This window comes from Symphalangus syndactylus, chromosome 17 (assembly GCF_028878055.3).
Source record: "Symphalangus syndactylus isolate Jambi chromosome 17, NHGRI_mSymSyn1-v2.1_pri, whole genome shotgun sequence".
Lineage (NCBI taxonomy): Eukaryota > Metazoa > Chordata > Mammalia > Primates > Hylobatidae > Symphalangus > Symphalangus syndactylus.
The window spans coordinates 86,598,434-86,623,472 of record NC_072439.2 but is presented as its reverse complement, the minus strand read 5'-3'; the positions used below and the strand labels follow the sequence as shown (position 1 = coordinate 86,623,472).

The following is a 25,039-nucleotide window of genomic DNA, read 5'->3' as shown; positions in this document are numbered from 1 at the left end:
AGAAGGAATCTGCGTCCCTGAGTTTATGAAGTCACTCTACTAAACCAGGTTGCCTACTTCCAGATGTCTATGAGAAAAATTAATTCCCATCATAATTAAACTATTGTTATTTTGAGTTTTCTGTCACTCATAGCAGAACTTAATTCCAAATGACCAATAGGAAGCCATAGAAGAGTATTAGGTAGAAGAGAGGCAAGGTCACAAATTAAAGGAGGACAAGACTGGGAATAAATCTAAGTGAAAATTCTCCATATTAGCCAACTCAATCAAACTGGCATTATCTGACAGGTCAGCAATCCTATTCTCATAACCATCACTGCCTGTTTTACAATGTTAAATTAATTGAAGCTCAAAAGAAATAATGTACATAAACATACAGAACTATTACAAATGCATTATATTGATGTTATGCACAACTAGAAAACACTTTAATTCTGGTCTCTTGTCCAAAATAATTTAACATTAAATGAAAGAAACCTCCACTTTACAGCCAAATGAACAAAAATAAAAACTCTAAGCTTTCAACTACCAGAGGAAACTGGCCCGCCTGAAGTCACGCAGATGGAAAAGCAAAGAATCTTTCCTTGCATTCTTCATTAGCAACAGCATCAATCTCAAAACAGCTTTCTCCTGAATCTAATTAGATTTATACTGGGATGATCATTTCTGTGTGCCTCACATCATTCTTAAGTGCCATCCAGCATCTTAGCAACAAAGTGAAGTTGGCATGAGACAGAGGAAGATTCTTCACATTAATTGTTTTCTCAAAGCACTCTGAAGTTAGTCTCTATTATTACACGTAATCACACTAATATAGCAATTATCACCATATGACTTTCTCACAGTAGTGCTCTCTATTCCGGTCCCCAGTCTAAAGCCAACATACACTAAACATTTTTTTAAATAAATAATTAGTACTTAATTCAGCTCTTGAGGACAAAGACACCATAATAAAATTTTAAGATATGATTCCAAGAAACCACTTAACCAGATTATTTTATACCTGCTATAAAACAGCTCAACTATCTTAATATAAATATCAATGTAAAGACATGTATTTTTGAATACTTACTTTCAACAAAATATCCACAATTCGCTGTTGATATTCCACAGCTTGCTTGTCATTTTTAAAATCTTCAAAAGTCTAAAAGGGAGAAATAAATTTTTTAAAGTAATTATTATTTGCACATTGTAGAAGAAAACAAGTTATTAAATTCTTCTCAATAAAATCCAAGTAATTTCCCAAATAAGATAACTATTCCTCATTAGGTTTTGTCTTATATACCTTGCGTGACATTATTTTTAGTGAGTCAAGTAGAAAGCTATGGCATTTAATATTTCACAGTATTCTGAGACTTAAAAAAAATCACAAATAAGAATTTGAGAAAGGAAGGAAGGCAAAGTCCATAAGCAAAAAAAAGAGCGCGATAACACTAATGAAAAGAGGTAATTTGGGAGCAAAGGTTTGAGAACAGAAGGATAAAATACTACATGTTCAGCCATCATTCAGTCTATGTTATTTGGAAACAAGTAAGACACATTTTATTAACTGTCATAAAAATAACTTTCACAATTTCCATGACAATTAAGAAAGATGATGTCCAAAGATAGGCATTTTTAAAAATTATTATAGTAAAAAAATGTTAAAATTCTCAAGCCTACTTACTATTCTCAAAACACTGCCAACTATAGCAACTTTTATTTTATGTAACTGATCAAGCACAGCCAAAATACTCTGAACATAACATGCATCAAAATAAATTACAATACCAGATTCTGTTTGTCAGTATATGTAACAGCATGTCACAAAAAACCTAGTACATATAGTATATATGAAGAAATTGAGATTATGTCCACTATCAAAAAATGGAAATGAAAATTTTTACTGAACAATAAGAATGATGAAAGACTTAAAGATCGTTCCTATGGTTTTCACTTAGTTCATTTGATTCTGAGAAATGTTTAAATCCATGTAGCACTAATTTATTGCTATTTCCTTGAAACAAGAAAATGAACTACACATTGTCCCAGTAGACTAAAAATAAAAAGGAATTTCACAGCCATGAACTTTCAAGACTACATCATAGTCCTGTTCAAACAAGAGTAGTTACTGCTCTTTAAATGGGCCTGAATTTCCCCCAATTTCTCCTAAGTACCTTTGTTCATGCTGTTCTCTTATTAGCATGTCCTTCCCTTCCTTCTTCTGTTTGATGCACAGAAAAACAAAATATTCTCAACTTTTTTTTTCAACTAGTCTGCTTTACTGCCAGGTAGCTGGGAAATGCTGAAACGAGTTACCAAGGAGACTGTAGCAACTCTTACTGTGGAAGGCTCAAATAGAAGTTATTCTGATGTATATGTGGGTTGAATATGACCCTGACTGAAGACAGGAAGACGGACTACAAAGTCTCTCTCAGTTCCATCTTTGGATTCATGAGAACAACAAACACACACATACATAGACACCCATCCCTGCCTGCTAAAGTGAGATGACACTCTGCAGGTACAAAGGGAAGGTACCATCCACTAATATAAGTGCTATTCAACTAAAATACAAAACCATGGAGAATTAACACATGCATTTAAAAACTATGGCAGTGACGGCAAGTAAAAAAGAATTTCCTTCACCATTTTCCTTTTGGCAGCCGTAGTCACTCCTTTGAAACAGATATTGATACTTTGATTCTGTGAACATAATTAAGTGGTGATATACCACAGTGTGAATATTATGATATGCTTAATGACTATTTTGGTGGTAGTTAACATCTGCCACCAAAATGGTACATTGTTAGACCATTATCATCCCACAAAAATGCTTCTAATTATGGATGTTTACAAGAGGAATAATATGCAAAGATGTCCTAATGGAGAATTACAGTTTCTGAAGCACAAAGGTAGACCTAAAACCCAAGTTGTAAGTCATCTGTGAATTTGGACATAAAAAATTATTTCTGTAGTACTTTAAAAATTACTATGGGGTTTCTGTAAAATAATGATAGCAAACTACCTCCTAACCCACGGATCAACATTCTCTGTAAAGAGCCAGACAGTAAATATTTCTGGCTTTGGGGCTACATGTGGCCTCCATCACAGATTCTTCTTCTTTATGAGGCTGATTTGCCTCTTAAAATATCTTTCAAATCCTTACACATCTTGGTATCCCCACTGTCACTGCCCTAATTTAAGCTACCATTATCTTCTATTTAGATTACTACAAAATTTACTAACAGATCTCCCTGCCTCCATCTTATCTCATTTCAATCCATTTGTATGCCCCCAAATTCATGTTGAGAACCTCATCACCAATGTGATGGTATTAGGAGGTAAGCCTCTCGGAGGTGTGCCTAAACCAACAGAATCTGCCAGCACCTTGATCTTGGACTTCCCAGACTCTAGAACTGTGAGAAATACATTTCTGTTGTTTATGAGCCACCCAATCTATGCATTTTGTTATAGCAGCTCAAACAGACTAAGACACAAGAGTCAAAGGGAATCTTTCTAAAGTATAAAATTAATGTATTTTTCTTCCTAAAAGGCTTCAATTGCTACCAACTGCTGTAGTATAAAGTCCAAATTTTGGCCAGGTGTAGTGGCTTATGCCTGTAATCCCAGCACTTTGGGAGGCCAAGGTGGGCAGATCACCTGAGGTCAGGAGTTTGAGACCAGCTTGGCCAACATGGTGAAACCCTGTCTCTACTAAAAATACAAAAATTGGCCAGGTGTGGTGATGTGTGCTATAATCCTGGCTACTGGGGAGGCTGAGGCAGGAAAATCACTTGAACCCAGGAGACGGAGGTTGCAGTGAGCTGAGATCGTGCCATTGCACTCCAGCCTGGGAGACCAGAGCAAAGCTCTGTCTCAAAAATGAAGAAGGGAGGGAAGGAAGGAAGAAAAGAAGGAAGTCCCAATTTTTTACTGCAGGTTTCAAGACTCGGTATCTGCCTACCTCTCTGGATTTGTTTCTCTCTGCACTTCTCCTTATACTTAAAAGAAGCGGCTATATTGAATTTTTTTCAATTACTTGAACACTCATTGCTCTGTCTCATTTCCAGGCCTTTTTACATATTCAGCCCTCTGCCTACAATATTTTTTCCTACCCTTCCCCTGACTAACTTCTATTCATGTTTTGAGACTCAGTGTAGACACCATTTTATCTAAGAAACATTCCCTAACGCTCCAGTAGGTGCCCCTCATTAAGTGTTCCTATAGCATCCTGTACTTCCCCTAAGGCATATATTACACTGTGCTATAATTATTTATCTACAAGTCTGGATCCTCTTCCTCCACAAAAGCAGTTTATATCTTGTTGGCCAAGGCTGCATCCCCTAATGAGGATAATACATGGGATATACCATGCACTCAAATATTTGTCAACCAAATCAGAGACTGTTTTGCAGCCTTACTATAAATCCCAGTGTCATAATTCAGACATCGGCATAATTCCAAATGTGTTTCAGTGCTACCACAGCCCTTAAAGAAATAAAAATTACATTAAGTTCTTTGTTTTCTCTAACACTCTTTCTAAACCTCCTCCTCCCCCATCACTTCCTGTTTCTTTTTTTTCCTATGTGCCAGTCACCAACTACCCTTATGTTCCCCTCTGGACATTTAAAATTTCCTAAACCAACTAGATCTGACTTCTAAGTTTCTCCCTCTCTTCTTTCTATGCAATTAAAGTTACTACTTCTGATGTCAGATTTTCAAATTAAACCAATTCAAATGATAATAACCTTCTCATGAGTACTTACCTTTTTAAAATAATTTAATAGTTTATTATATTTATATAATTCAATTTATAAAAGTAGTATATGCTTATTAGGGAAATTTGCTTCATCTCACAGAGTTAATCACTATTAATATTTAGGTGTATTTCCGTCCTGTGTTTTTTTCTCCAAATACTGTGTATATGTGTGTTTTGCATATTCGTGTGCCTGCTGCTTTCGCTTAACACTATAGGCATTTTCCACAATATCAAAAGCTTTTCAAAAAACAACCACAATACCATTTAATTTAGAAGATACATTATGTTTTATCTAATTACTCCCCAGGGGCATTTGCACAGACAACCTGGCTCACCCAAATTGTACATGTTCATCTCTAATTGAACATGTATAAGGGTGTTTTTTCAGCAAAAAGCTTCCATGTTCCATTTCAACTCCAGCTATTTTTACTATCATCACTACCACATCTCCTTTAGCATCTCCCTTCCATATTTAGTATGCCAGGCAATATAATTTATGAAATCAAAGATGCACCACATCTAACTCAGTTCTCCTTAACTTTTTGATGTGTGTGTGTTAGAGAGAGAGGGAAAAACAGAGAGAAGGAGAGAGGGAGGAAAAGAGGGAGGGAGGAAGAGGGGAAGGCAGGAAGGCAAGGAGCTAGAGAAAAAAATGGGTAGCACAACAAAATTAAACATTTGAAACAGTGACTTACTGCTAGTGCATAAAAACCGTACCTGCATAAGAATTATGATTTTTCTATTAAAAAATATTGCTTTGTCTTTTTTCTTTTTCTGAGACAGAGTCTCTCTCTGTAGCCCAGGCTGGAGTGCAATGGCACAATCTTAGCTCACTGCACCCTCTGGCTCCCAGGTTCAAGCAATTCTCTTGCCTCAGCCTCCCAAGTAGCTGGGATTACAGGCACCTGCCACCATGCCTGGCTAAGTTTTGTATTTTTAGTAGAGACGGGGTTTTGCCATGTTGACCAGGCTGGTCTGGAACTCCTGACCTCAGATGATCTGCCTTCCTCGGCGAAAGTGTTGGGATTATAGGGGTGAGCCACCACACTCCACCAAAAAATTATTGTTCCGTCTTCTTTGAAAATACCTTAAAATAATACTATCTCTTACCAGTGCCAATACATTTAGAAATTCTCTTGTGTCAAAATGTAGCAAAGTCCGAATGTAAGGATAGATTTCTTCCTCAGGAGAAGCCTCTGCTGAATGCAGGCGAATTAGAAATTCAAAAACCTACAAGTTGGGGAAAAAAATGTTGATTATTTTCTCACCTTACAAAGTATCTTGCTGAAGCAGTGATTCTCATTTGGATAAAATAAAGGCAGGCTGAATTCAGTTTAAATTGCTACTGTATTTTAAGGTCTCTCTTAAATTCTCTCTCAGCTCTAATTATTGACTTTAGTAATAGTGTGTAAGCTCTCTCCTGGAACAGGTGATAGCTCCTGACCCACGTGTAAGCCTCAACTGCAATTTATCTTCAGTGCATCTTAACAAGAGATGGAGAACAGTCAAAGGCTATGAAAATAGTACCAACCTGGTTTTTAACCAAGGGAACAAGATCTTCAGGGATGTCACCAAGGGGATAGGCACGACCTGCTAGACAACAGCTAGAAGAAAAGAATGAGAACGGATCTGGTGACTTGTAAAGGGGATAACTTTCAAACGAGTAACACACTGTTTCTCAAACTTGAGATACTAGTTCAATTTGTAAGTAGGCTCAGCTTTTGTCAGTTAGGTCAAGTTCCAAAGCAGGTCAAGATGGCACCCGGTTTAGAAAATGTGGGCAACAGATATAGAGGTGAGGTAATGCATCCTGTGACTGAGTGGGAACTTTCGTTTCTTTGTATGTTTCCTAAGAAAAACCAATGCTCTATTAAAAAGGCAAGAAGGAATGAGGACAGACTTCTAAAGGCCTCATACCCAGCGTCTAGAAAGATGGTGCCTAACGGCACCATTATACTACGATTAACCTGTTAAAAGCCTGGCGTTCTCAGATACTGTTAAACCAGGGGCTCTAAGAATGGTATTAAAGATGGGGAAAGAGCTAGGCTACATGTCTGGGAAATGTCTGCGACAGGACAAACCAGGGAGAATTAGAATCTGAAGAGAAATTCACCCTACAGTTTTACCTCCAAATCAAACCTTCTTCATGGCTAAAGACTTGCCTTGTGAGCTGAATTACTACAAATGTCATCTGAACATGTCTACCTTTTTTCTATTTTTGGGGGGGGAGGGAAGGAGCAAAATTTAAACCTTTTTGAACTACAGTTTTCAGTGTTAGACTGGAGACAACTGGACACCAGCATATCCTGAAGAGTTTAAAGTACAGATGATAAAGCACTAAGTAAATGCATATTTCTTTCACACTAAAGAATCAATGTAACAAGTGTGAAACAGGTTTCAAAGTTAACTCTGACGTTAGATATGAGCTAAAATTATGTTCTGCTAGGTTCTGCCACCTTCCTGCCAAACAGCCATCTACCTAAAAGTTCTATCAGGGCTCAATTCCGAGCTGGCATAGTCTACTGGAATGAACCCTGCTCCAGGAGTCAGGAGATAAACATTCTAGTTTTACCTCTGTTACTAACTTTTTCATGATTTGAACAAGTCTCTTGCCCTCATATATAGAAACAGTACACATCCCACATAGTTGTCACTAGTAAACATAAAAAACCCAGGTTTCAACACCAAGGTTTCTCAACCTCAGCCCTACTGATATTTCGGGCCAGATAATTCTGTGTTGTGGGGACTACTCTGTGCATTGTATGATGCTTAGCAGCATCCTTGGCCTCTGCCCACTAGATGCCAGTAGCATCCCTTCTCTAGCCCCAGTTATAACAACCAAAAATGTCTCTAGATGTTGCCAAACATCTCCAGGGAGTAGCAGACAAAATTATCCGTGGTTGAGAACCACTGCTCTACATAAAAGAATTGTGCAAAATGAAAAGTACTATATAGATGAGATCATAGTATCTCTAAAAACATAGGAAAAATATAGAAAGAACATACATGCAGATGAATAAATAAAACAATCTTACCTAATATATACAAGAAGCTTATTGCCCATAACAACTTGTTCATCTAAAATAGAAAGAGAAGTATCTTCAGCAATTTTCTCTCAAAACCTTTTCAGAAAAATAATCTTTATGTAGAAAAAAAAAAATAAAATTTGGCATTTAAGGTGAGGTAAATATATTCCCAGATAACAGGAAGTTGAGATAAGACCACTTTATTGGTTTTTAAGTTTTATTAGATTCTTGTCACAGACACAATAGCAATATAAGCTATTCTAAGATAGATGTAGAAGGAATAGATCTGAGGGTAGAGATCTATGTATTGTTGGCCTAACTAACTTGGGACCAAGGGAAGGTGTAGGGCAGGCAATGAGTTGATGAACTGTACATCAGAACCAATTAATTAGTGTTAAGGCATAACCATACTGTCTTGTTTGTAATATGGACTTTCACCACCCACAGTGCTCTAGGGTTGAAAAGGCCATTGTTCCCAAATGTTTAAAGTAACAGAACTAAACTAAATGATCTTTAGGGCCCTTTCTATTCTAAGTTACATAAAAAATGTAAGATTCTGCCATCTTGTGATATAAGCCTGTTCTTTGACTAAAGAAATCAGAAAGATAATATGACAAAGTTTGAAGCCAAGGGGTCAAGGGCAACACAGAATGGAGCAGGAGTGTCAACAGGGTGAAGTGACTGGGAACGCCCACAGCGCACAGATGATGGGAATCTGTGGTTGGCAATAATGAAGAGCTGGAGTTTCTATTTTTGGTATATGAATACTGGACATAATGCAAGCAAGTGTATGCCTTTATCAGTAATCTTTCACAAATACTCAAAATCTGTAATGTTGTTGGTGCATGTAAACTTGAATTGCTCCAAATGTATGAATAACTACATTTTGCTTCCATTCCAAATGTTATTTGATTCACATCAACCAGTATGACACATGGTGACCATCACCTGCATGGCATAACAACTTAATGTTTATTGGCTAACTAGATAAATACGAGTGAAAGAAAAATAAAGTCTCAGGACCCCAAACTCACTATGCCAAAAGGAAAAGTTAAGCTTCGGAACTGAGTCATGTAAAAAACAAAAACAAAAACAAACAAAGAACCTGGCTCCCTTTGGTTCCTAAACAGATTGCTGCAAGATAGAAGGCCATGTCTCTCCAGCTGGCCTCCCTCACCCTGAAAATGTAAATTAATAGCTGATATTCACAGGCACTGGACAAAGAGAAGACTATAAATTATTCCTCAGCCCATCCCAAGCCAAATGCATGTTTGACTTCTTCCTCTATTCCATGTTTATTTTACTGTTGTACCTGAGCGAGTTAGAAAAACGCCACACTTTGAGACGAATTAAGAGTCTTTTATTCAGCCGGCAGCCAAAGAGAAGGCTAACGCTCAAAATTCTCTCAGCCCCGAGGAAGGGGCTGGATTAACTTTTATACTTTGGTTTAGGAAGGGGAGGGGAGCTTAAATGCAACAACTCTTCAGAAGTAAAAACATGCAAAAAAATTAAAAGGACAAATGGTTACAGGGAAACAGTTTAAAAGACAAATGGTTACAAAAAAAGCAAGGTACCAGGTGCGGGGCTCTAAATCCTTCATAAGAGTTAGATATGGGCACTACGCCGGACACAGACTCAAGACTTTATGGTGTTATCTTTCGAGCAAAATCCTGGGAACTTCATACATGGTTTGTTCCAGTACCTTATCAGTTAATTGGATTCCTTTGATATGCTGAGCATCTGCTGACACAAGTTAACTCCTTGAGGAAAGAGGGGTGGGTAAGGAGTCCTTAATGTCGTGTAAATCAAGGGGGCCAGATGGAGCTCGTCAGGCTTTCTCAGCTAAGGGAGAGTCTATTCATGTGGAAACGAGGCTAGGTGATTAAGAGAGCAAAACGGAGAGTCTAAAAACAGGGTTAGTGAAAACAAGGTTGGGCATTACATTACCTTCTGGAAAATGCAGATTCACTGAGCATGAGATAAATGCATAATTAACTGTTCCTCTTTTCCCTCTTGCCCACTCTCTACCCTTTAAACACTGAAGTTCTCAAAACCCTCTGTGGAAAAAGCACAGGCCGAAGATCCTACTGTAGCTTGTGTCTCTTTCTCTCAGTGTGTCCTCAACCTTGGTGAAATAAACCTCTAAATTGATTGAGACTTGTCTCAGACATTTTTTGATTTACACACCTTTCTTGCTGGAAATCTCAGGTAGAATATATCTAGCTCATGATATTCCTAGAGAGAGCTAAATGTATTTGTTTAACCTACCCATCTCCATTATTCCACTACTGTGAGCCTCTTATGAGCAGAGTCTGGGACATTTCTGTATTTCTAGCATCGAGAATAGTGTCTGGCACATACGTAGGTAATTAGTAAATCGTATGCTGAAATGAACTAACATAGTACTTAATTTTCTACAACCTTTCTCTTCCCAATATCTTCTTTTAGACAACTTTTCATTATAAAAGATCATCAATTCCATTCAGACGTTTTAATTCTCCACTTTCATTTCTGGTAGATAGAAATGTGAAAGGCAATTTTCAACTTTGCCTCAAAAAGATTAGGTTCAGGGGTACTATTAGGTATGGGGAGTTAAGACTATAAAATGACTCCCTCACCCCCACTCTTACAGTAAAAAATCATAAAACCTGGACATCATACAGAAAGTAACTACCTGAAGATACCAAAGAGTTACTGAGGAGTGAGCAGAAGCATGAACTGCTGGGGACTTCAGCCTCATTTGGGGGAGGAGAGACAGGCAGCCACACTGTTTTTCTTTCTGGCCTGTCCCTGAGGTAAGCGTACTCTGAACTGCACACATAGGGAGGCATGGAAAGGCCCCTAACCTTCCTGGCACGGGGGGGATCAGAAAAGTGAGGTCAGGGAACCATGAATATGGAAGGGAGTTGGGGAATCCCAAAGGTAAAGAATCAAAGAGGAGATCCCCAAACTGTCTGCCCACATCTGGAGTGGATCCATTTGCTAAACCACCATGCAGGAAAAAGACTCAAAGCAGCTTAGTCAAAGACAAAAAACCAGGATCAAGAATGGAGCTCCCTCTCTGAAGGTTTTGGAGTGAGGAGAGAAGCACATGGGCTCTGGTGGAGAGTTCCTTCACTTGGAGAAGCGGAGATAGGGAGTTAGCTGTACAAGTAAATTACCACCTCTGTGGCTTTTGGCCTGGGTCTAAGTGCTGTCTGTGTGGCAAGCACAGCAGAGCTGGAGGCCATCACGGAAAAAGCAACAATCTTTCTGGCAAGGGAAACGTGAAGTTAAGAAACATGAACAGTTTAAAAATTAGGAGAATCTTGCCAGGAGGCTGAGGCAGGAGAATGGCTTGAACCCGGGAGGCGGAGCTTGCAGTGAGCCGAGATAGCACCACTGCAGTCCAGCCTGGGTGAAAGAGTGAGACTGTCTCAAAAAAAAAAAAAAAAAAAAAATTTGGAGAATCTTGCAAAGAAAAGAGAAAGAGGAAGGATCCCCAAACTCTGTCTACCCTCAATCACTGTCTGACTCCTGAGCCATGTGTGTGGATCAGAATCAAAGCAGATCAGCCATCCAGAAATGACCTGAGGAGAGACTGGTGCTGCACAAGAGACAGGGTTTGCAATTCAAGCCCACCAAGAAAATTATCTGATAAAACAATGGAAGACAATACTCAGTGGTGAAAAATACCTGATAGAACAATGGAGAAAAATACTCACTGGAGAACCCATACTCTCCACACAATGTAACATTCATAATATCCAGATACAGTCCAAAATTATCCAGCATGAAAAACCAAGACAATAAAACATATTCTTCTCAAAAGTGAATCAAGTCCAATCCTGAGATGAACAAAATGTGAGAACAAGCAAAAGATTTTAAAGCACTATTATAATTATCCTTAAGCAAAAGAAATGGTTTCAGTGCATGAAAATTTCAACAGATAAATGAAGAGTTGCAGCAGAGAAAACAGAAACGAGAACTAAATGGAAATTAGACCGAAAAATATAACTGTTGAAAATAAAAAATCACTGAGCAGATTTAACAGTTGAATTGAAATGAAGGAGTTAAGAGCAAATGAATCTGAAGGAAGAGCAATAGAAATCATCTAAGGTGAAAAACAGAGAGGAAAAAAGACCAAACAGAACACAATCAAAACCCAGAGAAACAGACCTCAGAAATGGTGGAGTAAGGACCTGCAAAAATCTCCTCCATAAAAGCAATACAAATACCGGTAAAAACTGTCAAACTGGCTTTTTCAGAACTCTTGAAATTAACTAAAAATTTGCCATAATCTGAGGAATGTTTATTCAGAAAAATGCCTGAATCTCAGGAAGACCAGTGAATTTTAGAGTTTTAACTTTATGTATTGCCATCTCCCTTTCTCCAGCTCTACTGTAGTTTTGAAAACCAATATTGCCTTACAACTTGGGCAGCTGTGAAAACAAGTGGAACACAGTGAGTTTGATAGCGACAGGAGGCAGCCAAATGCCTAGGCAGATAGGGGCGGGTCCCTCGTGAAACCCCACCTTCAAGCCAAAAAACAGCCTGAAGGCTGAAAGACCAGATTACTGGTCCAGATGAAACCTGCAACCCGGAGTGAGAACTTCTGTTTCTGTTTGCACATCCTTTCCCAGTTGATTCTTTCTGAATAATGCCTTTTAACCAATCGAATGTTGCCTTTTCCAATACTGCTACAGCCTGCCCCTCCCCTATTCTGAGCCCACAGTAGCCCCAGACTCACCACATTGAGGGGACTTTCCCGCCTTTGGGTAGTGGGACCACCCCCACATCCCCTCTCTGCAGAAGGCCATTTCATCACTCAATAGAACTCCCTACCTTGATCACTCTTCAATTGTCAGCATATCCTCATTCTTCTTGGATACTGGACAACAGCTGGGGACCCACCAAGTGTGGGTACCCAGAAAGGCTGTTACACTGGCCTTTTGCCTTCACTGGCAAAGGGCAGCCACCCCACACAATGGGGCCAGGGGCCGACCGAGCTGCTAACATGCTGCCATCCATCAGGCTATGGATAGTAAAACTAAAAGAGCTAATTAGCACACTAACACCCCATCTGGGGCTTCAGGGTCATGGACACCCTTGTCTGGGTGCTGCTGCATTCCCCTCAAGACCACGGGCCTCACATGGAGCTTGCTCCTGTGTCAGCGCTTAGAGTGGCGAGCTGGATCCCACACTGGCTTGCTCATGTGCTCCCTCCCACAAGGGGCTGAGCGCAGCAGGCCAAGTAGACAGGGTGCCCCTGCTGCAAGTCCGGCAAAGGACCGAGAGAAAATTCCTGTGTCAATCTTGTAGCCCCTCAAATGCCCCATCCTCAGAGAATTGTCACTATTTGACCTATCTGGCAGCTTACTTAAAAGCTCCATTTTCAGGGCTTATCTTTTTTTGCCCTAACTCAGAACTCACTCTGTGGGAACAGCACTATCCCCAGGACATTTGTGAAAACAGTCAGTGCCATTGTTCAACATTACAGCGGGCTGAGACAGTGTTAGTAGTTGGGACTAATAAGTGGTGCACCAAAAACCTTAAAAGGAAAAACTGGAGAACGGGAGATCTGCAGGGGCTTTTGAAAAGTTCTAACATATTCCTGGAATGCTAAAAGGATGTATGCATATAAAGGGCTTTGCACATACCCAGGGAAATTCTCAAAGGCCCTAATTTATAACCCATGGCTGACTTTGCAGCTCTGTGCAAGCGGAAGGGAAGGCTACAGCAGAATTCTAAACTGCCTGCCAAAGAACTGAAAATTCCACCATAAAATGAAGCAGGAACTGATAGGATTAAAGTGAGAGAGGGACAATTCAACAATATTTGGAGACTTCAATATCCCACTTTCAAAAACAGATAGAACAATCAGTAGAAGATGAACAGGAAATAGAAGACTTGAACAAAACTATAAGCAAACTAGACCTAACAGACAAAGAAGCCCAGAGAATTTCACCCCAAAACATGGCATCATGGTGTGCAGATTATTTTAAATTAAGGGTCATTGAAGGTCAGCATATGCTGGAAGAGACTTGTGAAAGGAAAATAAATCTTGGGACCCCAAAATCACTAAGCCAAAGGGAAAAGTCAAGCTGGGAACTAATGTCAGGCAAACCTGATCCCATTCTATCCCTAAGTAAGATAGCTACAAAGATAAGAAGCTACATACCTCCCTCACAATTTACCCACAAGGAAATTCCTTGTGAACAAAGGACAGACAGAACTCAAAGTCATCCCTCTGAGGCTCACCTGGGACAAATGCATAACTAATTGCTTCCTCTGCCCTATTGTTTACATAAACATACAGATTCACTGAGCCAGACTAAATTGTGTATTCAGTGGAAGGCTGATCAAGGACTCAAAAGAATGCAACCTTTTGTCTCTTACCTACTTCTAACGTGGAAGCCCTCACTTCAAGTTGCCTGCCTTACCAGACTGAACCAATGTACATCTTAAACATATTGATTGATGTCTCATGTCTTCCTAAAATGTATAAAAGCAAGCTGCCCATCTTGGACACATGTCGTTAGGACCCTGAGGCTGTGTCACGGGTGCATCCTTAACCTTGGCAAGATAAACTTTCTAAATAGACTGAGACCTGGGCTAACAGGTCTCAGATAACTTTAACAGGTTAAAGATATTTTGAGTTAACAGGCTCTACTCTGATACTATGTGATCTACCTTAAGACTGGACCCTCCAAAGAAAACACAATTAATTGCCTTCCATCCCTTTCCTGAAATCTCTTTATCTACTGAGCAAAAGAAACCTAAGGAATACAATCGCACCTCTACAAGCTTTTTCACAAGATAATGTCTGCCTCTGAACAATGATCCAAATATTATTGGATCATTCAAATTCCAAAGAGAATCCTTTACAAGTAAGTTAACTTCTGTCTCGCAGGTCCATTTATTCCCCTAATAATCATTTACGACCCCTTAAAAGAACTGCCTATTTCCCCATCTCCCTTCTACCCCTAAGAAAGGATGCATTTGTACCTCATTGGGTTTTTGGCTAATCATGGGCCTTCAATTACCCCATGTTTATGCATGTTAACAAAAGCATATGCCTTTTTCTACCCATTAATCTATTATTAATTCATTTCAACAGACTTAGACTCAAAGTTTCAGAGTGAAAGTTTAAATTTCCCTACACAGACATCTATGTAACACTTTATCCAACAACAGAAGACACATTACTATGCTCAAGTGCACATGGAACATTCTAGAGAACAGACCTTATGTGAGGTCATAAGTCTCAACAAATTCTTAAAAGATAGAAATCATAAAAAGTACATTTTCTGACCACAAAAAAAGTAGAAATCAATATGAGGAGGCAATGTGAGAAATTCACACATAGGTGGAAATTAGACAACACACTTCAAAATCACTAGTATCACAAGAGAAATTATAAAATACTTTAAGATGAATGAAAATGAAGACAACATACCAAAACGTATTGCTTAGAGGAATATTTGTAGCTGTAAACACTTAACTTAAAAAAAAAAAACACAAAAACAAAGACCTCAAATCAACAATATGAGCTTCTACCTAAAGAGCTGAGCTTCCAAAGGGTGTGAAAAATTCTAAGGCTTCTGATACATATATTGTGCTAAACTGCTCTATAGAAAGATTGAACCAATTTTACTCCCATTAGCAGTTTATGATACTGTTCATTTCCCTAAGAAATAAGTATGATTTTAAAAAATATTTATTAATTTGTTTGGTTAAAAAAAACCTCTTCATTTCAATTTGCATTTCTTACATTACTAACAAAGTTGAACACCTTCTCAATGTTTACAGGCTAAGTTTCTTTTGTGAATTGCCTTAGTGTTGTCTATTCTTCTATTAAGGTGTTAGTCTTTCTCACAGATTTTATTACTTTTTATATATTGATATTGAGCCCTGAACCAAAGAATTAAAAATATTTTCCTGTTCTGTCAAAAAAAAAAAAAAAAAAACAAAGAGCTGAGCTTCTACCTAAAGAGCTTCTAACCCAAAGAACTGAAGAAAGCAAATAGACTAAAGTTGAATGCATGAAATCAAAATTGGTTCTATGAAAAGATCAACAAAACTTACAAACCTTTAGACAGACTAAAAAAACAGAGAAGAGTCAAATTACAAAAATTAGTAATGAAAGAGACATCACTACTGACCTTACAGAAATAAAAGGAATTACGAAGGAATATTATAAACAACTATATGCTTAAATATTAGATAATGCAGATTAAATGGTCAAATGTCTAGAAATTTAAAAACTACTAAAACTACTGAAACACTCAAAAAGAAACAGATAATCTGAGTAAACTCCAACAAAGAAACTAAACTAATGCTATGGTCTGAATGTGGCACCCAAAATTCATGTGTTGAAAACTTAATCCCCAATGCAACAATATTGGGAGGTGGGGGCCTTTGGGGAGGTGTTTAAGTCATGAGGGTTCTACCCTCATAAATGGATTAATGCTGTAGTAAAAAAGGGCTTGATGGACTGGGTTCACTCTTTTTCCACTCTTCTGCCAAGTGAGGACACAATGTTTGTTCCCACTTGCCCTTCCAACTTCTGCCATGTGAGAACACAGCAAGAAAGCCTTCATGAGACACTAGGTGCCAGCACCTTGATTTTGGACTTCTCAGGCACCAGAATTGTAAGACATAAGTTTGTGTTCTTTAAAAATTACCCAGTCTTAGGTATTCTGTTACAGCAGCACAAAACAGAGCAAAACAACTAATAATTTTAAAACTTCCAATAAAGAAAAGCCCAGGCCCATATGGCTTCATACTGAATTCTGTCAAACATTAAAAAAGTTAACCCTAATCCTTCACAAACTCTTCCAAAAAATAAAAGACAGAATACTTCCCAACTCATTCTATGAGGCAAACATACCAAGATACACTCATAACAAGACTGGTATTCTTTTGATAAGAAGATAGCAAAAGAAAACAAAACTGTAGAACAATATCTCTTATGAATATAGACACATAAATCCTTGAGAAATACTAGCAAACTTAATCCAACAACATATTTAAAAGATTATATACCAAGTGAGATTTATCCCAAGAATGCAAGGTTGGCTTAACATACAGGATCAATTAAATAGATCATATCAATAAAATAAAGGACAAAATCCACAAGATAATCTTAATAGAGGCAGAAAAAGCATCTGATAAAATTCAACAGTCTTTCATGTTAGAAACACTCAAACCGGGTAAAGAAAACTTCATCAAATGGGTAAGACCATCTACATCAAATTTAATGATGAAATATTGAGTGCTTTCCCCCTAATATCAGGAAAACAAAAAGTCCATTCTTGCCACCTCTGTTCAACACTGTATTAGTGGGTGTAGCCAGCCCAATTAGGGAATAAAAAGAAAGGCATCTAGATTAGAAAGAAAAAAGTATAATTATTTTTATTTGCAGAAGACACAATCTATATTTTCCTTAAAAAATTTCCTAAGAAATTAAAAATTAGCACTAATAAATGAATACAGCAAGGATGTAGGATACAAGGTCAATATACAAAAGTCAATCTATTTCACACCAGCAAATCCTGAAAATAAAATTAAGGAAACAATTTCATTTATAACAGCATCAAGGTGAATAAAATACTTAGGAGGAGGAAAAGAAGTATATGACCTATACATTAAAAACTGCAAAACATCCTTGAAAAAAATTAATGAAGACCTAAATAAAATGAAAAGATGTGCTGTGTTCATGAACTGAAAGATTTGGTAATATGAAGACAGTAATAAAAATGACGTACAGATTCAAAGCAATCCTTATCAAAATCTCAGCTGCCTTTTCTGCAGAAAAGGGGAAAGCAAAGTGACTTTAAGACCAAAATAAGCTGGGTACAGTGGCTCACACCTGCAATCTCAGCTACTTGGGAGGCTGAGGTGGGAGGATTGCTTGAGGCCAGGAGTTCAAGACCAGCCTGGGCAACATAGCAAGACCCTGTCTTAAGAATTTCTTTTTTTAATTCAGCAGGGCATGGTGGCCTGTAGTGCCAGCTACTTGGGATGCTGAGGAAGGAAGATCACTTGATCCCATAAGTTTGAGGCTGCAATGAACTATGATCACACCACTGTACTCCAGCCTGACTGACAGAGTGGGACTCTGTCTCTAAAATAAAATTAATTAATTTTAAAAAGATAAAAATAGAAAAACATATCACATTCATACATTAGAAAATTCTACAGTGTTAAGATAGCAATTCTCTCTCCCAATTAATCTATAGCATCAATGCAATCTCAAAGAAAATCAAACGAGCTTTTTTAAAAAAACTGATGAGCTGATTTTAACGTTTATATAGAAAGGCAAAGAACCTGGACTAGATTAACCAATTTTGAAAAAGAAAAACAATATTGTAGGACTTAAAATATGTGATTTTGAGACTTACTATGAAGTTACAATAAGCAAGACAGTGTATTACTGGACAAGGATAGACATACCGCTCAATAGAACAGAATAGACAGCACAGAAACACATCCACAGTAATATGGTCATTTGACTTTTCATAAAGGTGTCAAGGTAATTCAATGAAAATAAAATAATCTTACCAATAAATGGTAAGACTTACAGAAATAACTGATAGCTGTATGGAAAAAAAATCCTTGAACTTTACCTTACATCATTTATAAAAATTAACTCAAAATGAATTATAGACCTAAATACAAGAGTTAAAACTATTAAATTTCTATAAGAAAATGTAGGAGAAAATATTTATGACACTGAATTGAACCAAGATTTCTAAACAGAATAGCAAAAACCTAAATGACAAAAAAAATTAATAAGATGAACTTCATGAGACAGAGTCTTGCTCTGTCACCCAGGCTGGAGTGCAGTGGCAAGTGGCACAATCTCGGTTCACTGCAACCTCTGCCTCCTGGGTTCAAGCAATTCTTCTGCCTCAGCCTCCTGAGTAGCTGGGACTACAGGCACCCGCCACCACATCTGGCTAATTTTTATATTTTGGTAGAGACGGGGTTTCGCCATATTGGCCAGGATGGTCTTGAACTCCTGACCTCATGATCTGCCCGCCTGGGCCTCCCAAAGTGCTGGGATTATAGGCATGAGCCACCACGCCCGGCCAGCTTGGGAACTCTTAACAATTCAATAATATGAAGACAACCCCAGGTCATCTCCACCAATTAAAAAAAAAGGGGGGGGGACTAAATATTTAAACAGACAATTCACAAAAGAAGATACGTGAATGGCTAAACAAGCACATGAAAAAATGATTAACATCACTAATGATCAGAGAATAAAAATTAAAATCACCATGAAATACCATTACTTACTCCTTAGAATGGCTAAAGTTTTAAGAAGATTTTAAAACACCGACAGTATCAAGTGCTTGCAAGGAGGTGGAATGGGAACTCTCAAATATTGTTGATGAGAAATGGTACAGCATTAAGAAAAACCATATAGCAGTAGCTTAGAAACTAAAACATATATTTACCATACAATCCAGCCATTCCAACCGTAGGTATTTGCCCAAGAAAATGAACACATTTGTCCATATAGAAACTTACAGCTAGGGGTCATGAATGGAGGGTAAGAGAACAAGGGGGGATACTTGAGGTAATGAAAGTTTTCTATAACTTGACTTTATCAATATGAATTCAATATGAATATCCAGTTGTGATATTGTACTTTATTTTTGCAAGATGTTATCATTGGGGAATCTATGTAAAGACTATATAGGATCTCTATGTCCCATTTCTTATAACTGCATGCAATTATCTCAAAAAGTTTAACTAAAAAACAAAAAACAAACAAAAAAAAAACTTAGAAAACTTGTCCACAAATGTTGTAGCAGCATTATATTATTCATAGTAATCCCAAACTGAAAGCAACTGAAATATCCATGAAGTGGTGAATGATTAAACAGCTTATGGTATATTCAATCCATGGACTATCATTTAGTGGTAAAAGGGAACAAAATATTCATATACATAACACAATATGGATGACTCTCAAAAATATTATGCTTCATCCACGTTAAGTGAAAGAAATAAAACACCAAAGATTACATAGTACATAATTCCATTTACATGAAGTGTAGTGACAGAAAGTAGATCAGTGACTGCCCAGAGTAGGGCTGTGGGGAAAGGATCAAGCACAAAGGGGAAGGAGGAAACTTTAGTGTGAGAAGCTACAGCTCTTTCTACAGCTTGATTATGGTGGTGTTACATGACTGTACATGATTACCAACATTCACACTGCACACATATAATTGGCGAATTTTGTAACATTTAAATAATACCTTAAATACAGGAAAGCAAAAAATTAAGGCTTAGAAAATAAATACCTGTTAGTGTTTTTCCTGCATTCAGAGGAGGAGCAATGACTCTGAAAAGTTTCTGCATTAAAATTAATAGGAAAACAATCTTCATCATCTCAAATGATATTATTTAAAAAATAAGAATCTTATGCTATTCATCACCATTCACTAATGGAATTAGTCATTTACCATTAAGATTAAATATGAAAACCTTCCATCTGTACATGAAATGTTTAGAAGGGTCACTGAGAAACAATCACTGTTGTCATATTCCTCACCGAAAAAAACCATTTAATAAATACCAGTTACATAAAGGGCTTACCTGAGATTATAATTTTGATATAAAGTATCCTTTGGTTTTTAAAAGCTTTATTATTTTAAAAACTGGTAAGCAAGTGAAAGGACTTCCCACTAAAGTGGTAACAGAGATGATTTTAAACTGAAAATACCTAATCAGCAGCCACAGAAAGAAATATCATCTAAACTTAAGCAGAGTCTCCCAAATATTTAGCTGGCATGGACCCCCCTTCAGAGGGAGATTCCTATTTGGGAAAAAAAACTGATCCTTAGCACCAGGAAATGCAAATTCAGCTGTCCATTAGCATCAAAAAGCCCAAAAGAACTTTCCATGCTTTCCCACTGAAGACCTAACTACCTGCTACCCCCATTTTTGTTAAGCTGGTATATAAATGTCTACCTCTGGCTACTCAGCAGAGATGCTCATTACTGAGTGTTCCTGCACATATGTGAATAATCCTTATCTTTTCTCCTGTTAATCTGTATATTGTCAGTGAATTCAAAGCCTTCAATCCTTTCCCTGTACCTCCCACCACTGGGACCTAAATTGGTAAAGAAAAAAGTTTTTCCTCCCAACTCAAGGCACTATTCTTACCTTAGTCAAAACTAGAAAAAAGGAAAGATTTCAGAGACTATAGTAGTCATCTCAAATGTGATGACACGCTTTCATTCTAAAAAATCTCGACAATTTCAAGAGACAGGACACCTTCTCTTAATTTAGACCTCTTTAATTACTAAAATAGCTAAACTTTAAACACTTTGAACACAAAACAAGATAACCTCAATAGCTCAGTGTTCCATTTGAGATGTATCAGTATAAATGCAAACCAGATTTTATTAGTATGAGGAATACGAAACCCACGCAAAACAAAAATTTCAAAAGCAACGTAACAAAAATACAGCAATCATCTTGTCAATGCAGAATGCATCAAAATAGAATCTGTTTTGAGGGATTGTTTTGAGCAAAACTAGAAACTGTATTAATTCTTCTGAATTGTGGCTTAGTTGTGGCATGCAGGGAGGCACTGGACCTCACTGAGGAGGCAGCTGACGAGTCTTTTTCAGGGAACTACTGGACCTTAATGAAGGAGCAGCCGAGAGGTGTTCAAGACAAAAAAAATCCTTGAGATTACAGACAATCAGGACCAAACCCCCAAAACCAGGGGTAGAAGGGTGGGGGACTAACTTTAGAAACTAACTGAAAGAAGAGAGGTGCAACCAAAACTGAAGGGTTATGAATTAGAGGGGTACTTGCCCTACCAAACTGAATGTGCTTAAAGAAGCCTGAACTATCATAGAATGCTGACTTCTTAATACTGAAGATAGTTTTGAATAGCAATAAATTAGCTAAATGGTTGACTGGATGCCTTCAGCAGAGGCCTGCTTTTTTTGAGGGACATTATAATAAAGCATTGAGCTAGGAGGGCACTACATGTGTCTACAACTCATTCTCCACTATTCTGCCATCAAACTGAAGACAAATAAGAAAACATATATGGGGTTTGGTTCTTCTAAAAGTAAGTCCAAATGTTTTTTAGATTCTCTTGGTAAGGAGAATAAAAAATTAGAATGAATGCTATAAAATTCTGAGTTAGGAAAAGCAAAAAATGATCAATTAACAAATAATGGCCTCCTGCCATTTTCAGGAGCCTTCCCCAGCAGAATATATCTACAAATAGCATTACTCAATAGTACACTGATTATATAAAATAATTATACAAAATAAATTTTTCATATCTTTAGAAAAAGTTACTACAGTATCAAAAATTCTTAGGAGAAAAACATGTAAAGCCTAACAAGCAAGCATTAATTTAAATTTTATCTATTGTTCCCTGGTATTTAAATACCTACTTATGTAGATAAGAAAGCAAGCAATGGCAGAAGGTATAAAATTGAAGACTATCTAAAAGCCCCAAGCTAAAATGGGTTCAAGGTCAATAAATCTATAAGAATGTTTAAATAATTGGATAAAACTAGAAACTATTAAAAGCAAATGGCGAATAAGAGAAAAAAGTTAGTAAACAAAATTAATTATGTATCCAAGTTAGGAAGTATCTTACCTCCATTGGACTAATAAATTCATTCATGCCTCTGTTGTAGACATAGATCATAGCATCATATAAATGATTTTCCCAACACATGAGAACTACCTGTGAAAAGGAAAAGCCACTTGGTCCATACAATTCAGACTCACCAATTATTTTCCTTAATGCTTTAAGAATGGGAAAGGTCTTGAATTCTCTTCCCTAATTTTTCTTGTTTCTTCTCTGATAAAAACTGAAATTCAAGTACTCAAACACAATGCAAGGGTAAGAGCTGCTGTAGTTGAAATTACTACTTTTAATAGTATAACGCTTACTTTAAGACATTCACAGTGTCTAATTTTGTTTCTTCTCTATCCTCCCCCTTTCTATATTCATTTTACCTTTGATCAATAGTTCTACAAACATTTATTGAACACATATTCAGACCCTCTTGTAGGCACTGGGAATAAAGTGTTAGATAAGACAAATCCAGACTTTGTCCCTACCCTTGTAGAACTTACATTGATCTTGGACACCCACCAAAAGGAGGTAGGGATACAAAATGGCGTGTGAGTTAAGACTTGGGGAAGATACTCAATTACACAAAAAATTCATTATTTACAAATGTAGTAAGTGCTATTAACCTGACTGGTCTGGAGTACTCAAAAAGCCACCCTTGAAGGAACAACATTTAAGGTGGGACCTAAAGAATGGATACATGTGAGCCACAAGCAGAAGTGCAAGCTAGGAATTCTGTAGGAAGAAGCAAGAGTAAGGATGAAGGACCTAATGTGGAAGTGAGCTTGAAGTGCTTAAGGATGGAGAGAAATCAATTTGAGAAAATATTTAGGAAGAGGACTAGACATGAGTTTGAGTATACAGTACTCTATATTCTGTCCCTATGACAGCTATATAATACTATAAACAGTGGCAAGAGGAGAAGGGCAGAAGTCGGCAAAGGAGAATGACAAGAGGGAGTGAGAGGTAAGAGGGAAAATGGAAGTGAGATGTGTTGGGAGAGTCTTTCTAGAAAAGGCCTGTTCTGGGACTTCTACGACTCCCTCTCTACCCCTCTCAGACAGTACCAAGATCATGCATCTCTTCACTGATGACTAACACATTTACAGCTTCAGCCCTAACCTCCCCTCTAACCCATAAATATATCCAACCACTTAATTTGATATCTTCGCCTGAATGTCTAGTGGCGATCTCAAAATAAAATGGCCAACCAGAACTCCTGATTTGTCTCTCAAACTTAGACCTGCCTTAGTCTTGCAATCTTCTCAAAGGAATCACTCACTATTCACCCTGTTTCTCAAACCAAAAACTAGTCATCATCCTTAAATTCTCTCATTCCCACACTCTCACACCCTCACATCCCAATTCACCAGCAAATCAATTCTATCTCCAAAACATCCCAAATCAGGCCATCACTCTTCATCTCACTGTTACCATCTCTGGCCAGAATCACCTCCTGGGCCAGCTTCCTAACTAGTCTCTTTGCTTCCTCTGCACTTGGCCCTCATCCCTGATTTTGTTACCCCTAAAGCACAGGGTGCTCTTGCTTAAAACTTTCTAATGATTTTTCATAGCATTTAGAATAAAATGGAAAGATCTACACCTTGCCCTGCAAGATCTACCTCTGTACCAAGCTCCAGATCTGCTTCCTTTTTTGTTACTTGAACACCCGAGACAAAAATCCTTTTTTTTTATGCTAGCTGTTGCTTTTACCTGTAACAATCTTTTCTTCCAAGACCTTTGCATTACTGATTCCTTCTTGTCATTCAGCTCCCAAGATTCAATGCTGCCTCCTCAAAAAGACTATCTATAATTAGCCAATCTAAGGTAGCCTCACATGATCTCTTTACCATATTTCCCAGTTTGATTTTTAACATAATACTTGTATTGAAATACTTTCTGGATTTTTGTACATTGATCTGTTCACTGTCAAACTTTTCTGCTAAAATTTAGGCTTTATGAGAGGACAAGCCTTGTTCACTAGGGATACTGAAGCATCCTCAGAGCCTGACATTCAGTAAATGCTTCTTGAATTAACGAACAAATGCTGTTAAAAGAGTAAATAAAATAAGGATTGAAAAATACTATTTGGTGTAGTGGACAAAGAGGCCATTGTTGACTCTAGTAAAAGTAAGATTGAAGAGTTAGGAAGTGGGGGAAAAAAATGAAAATAGCAACCTAAACAATGCTTTCAAGAAATCTAGCTGTGACTGGGAGGAGTGAGATGGGGCAGTAACCTAGGAGGAAAAAGGGGAGAAGGCTTGATATGGAGACATAAGAAACTGAGGGGAGGATTTTGAAATTGTTGTTTAACATTAAAAAGACTAGAGTATATTTACATGGTACTGGGGAAAGACTAAAAATGTTATAAAGTATTATAAACAAAAGAAATTAAATTTTTTTCCCGTATGTGATAGATAGGCAAAACTAGATGGACAACATGCTCTCAAGTCATCAGACCTATTGTCAGACTATGAAGACTATGCCAAATTACCCATATAATACAAAGGCAGGTATAAAACAGGATCTGGCTTTACTTTGCAAACTCACAGCCACTCATAAAGAGCTTCCAGAAATAAAATAATCATTTTTCCAAACCCTTAATTTCTATGTGATTTTGCACACTTTCAAAAAACTTTTGGTCTAAGACTTTTGTTAGTC

General features: G+C 37.5%; 1 protein-coding gene across 6 annotated transcripts in view; it reads right to left on the bottom strand.

The window, feature by feature from the left end:
• Positions 1 to 25,039, bottom strand: part of VPS8 (VPS8 subunit of CORVET complex) — a 237,310-nt gene that overhangs the window by 126,728 nt on the left and 85,543 nt on the right. For all 6 annotated transcript variants that reach the window (XM_063621917.1, XM_063621919.1, XM_063621915.1 and 3 more), the window contains 6 exons: positions 22,397 to 22,486; positions 20,067 to 20,118; positions 7,777 to 7,819; positions 6,273 to 6,345; positions 5,852 to 5,971; positions 1,073 to 1,144 (listed from right to left, as the gene is read on the bottom strand). In XM_063621917.1, the coding sequence (XP_063477987.1) occupies positions 1,073 to 1,144; positions 5,852 to 5,971; positions 6,273 to 6,345; positions 7,777 to 7,819; positions 20,067 to 20,118; positions 22,397 to 22,486 (450 nt within the window). The remainder of the gene's footprint in view (positions 1 to 1,072; positions 1,145 to 5,851; positions 5,972 to 6,272; positions 6,346 to 7,776; positions 7,820 to 20,066; positions 20,119 to 22,396; positions 22,487 to 25,039) is intronic.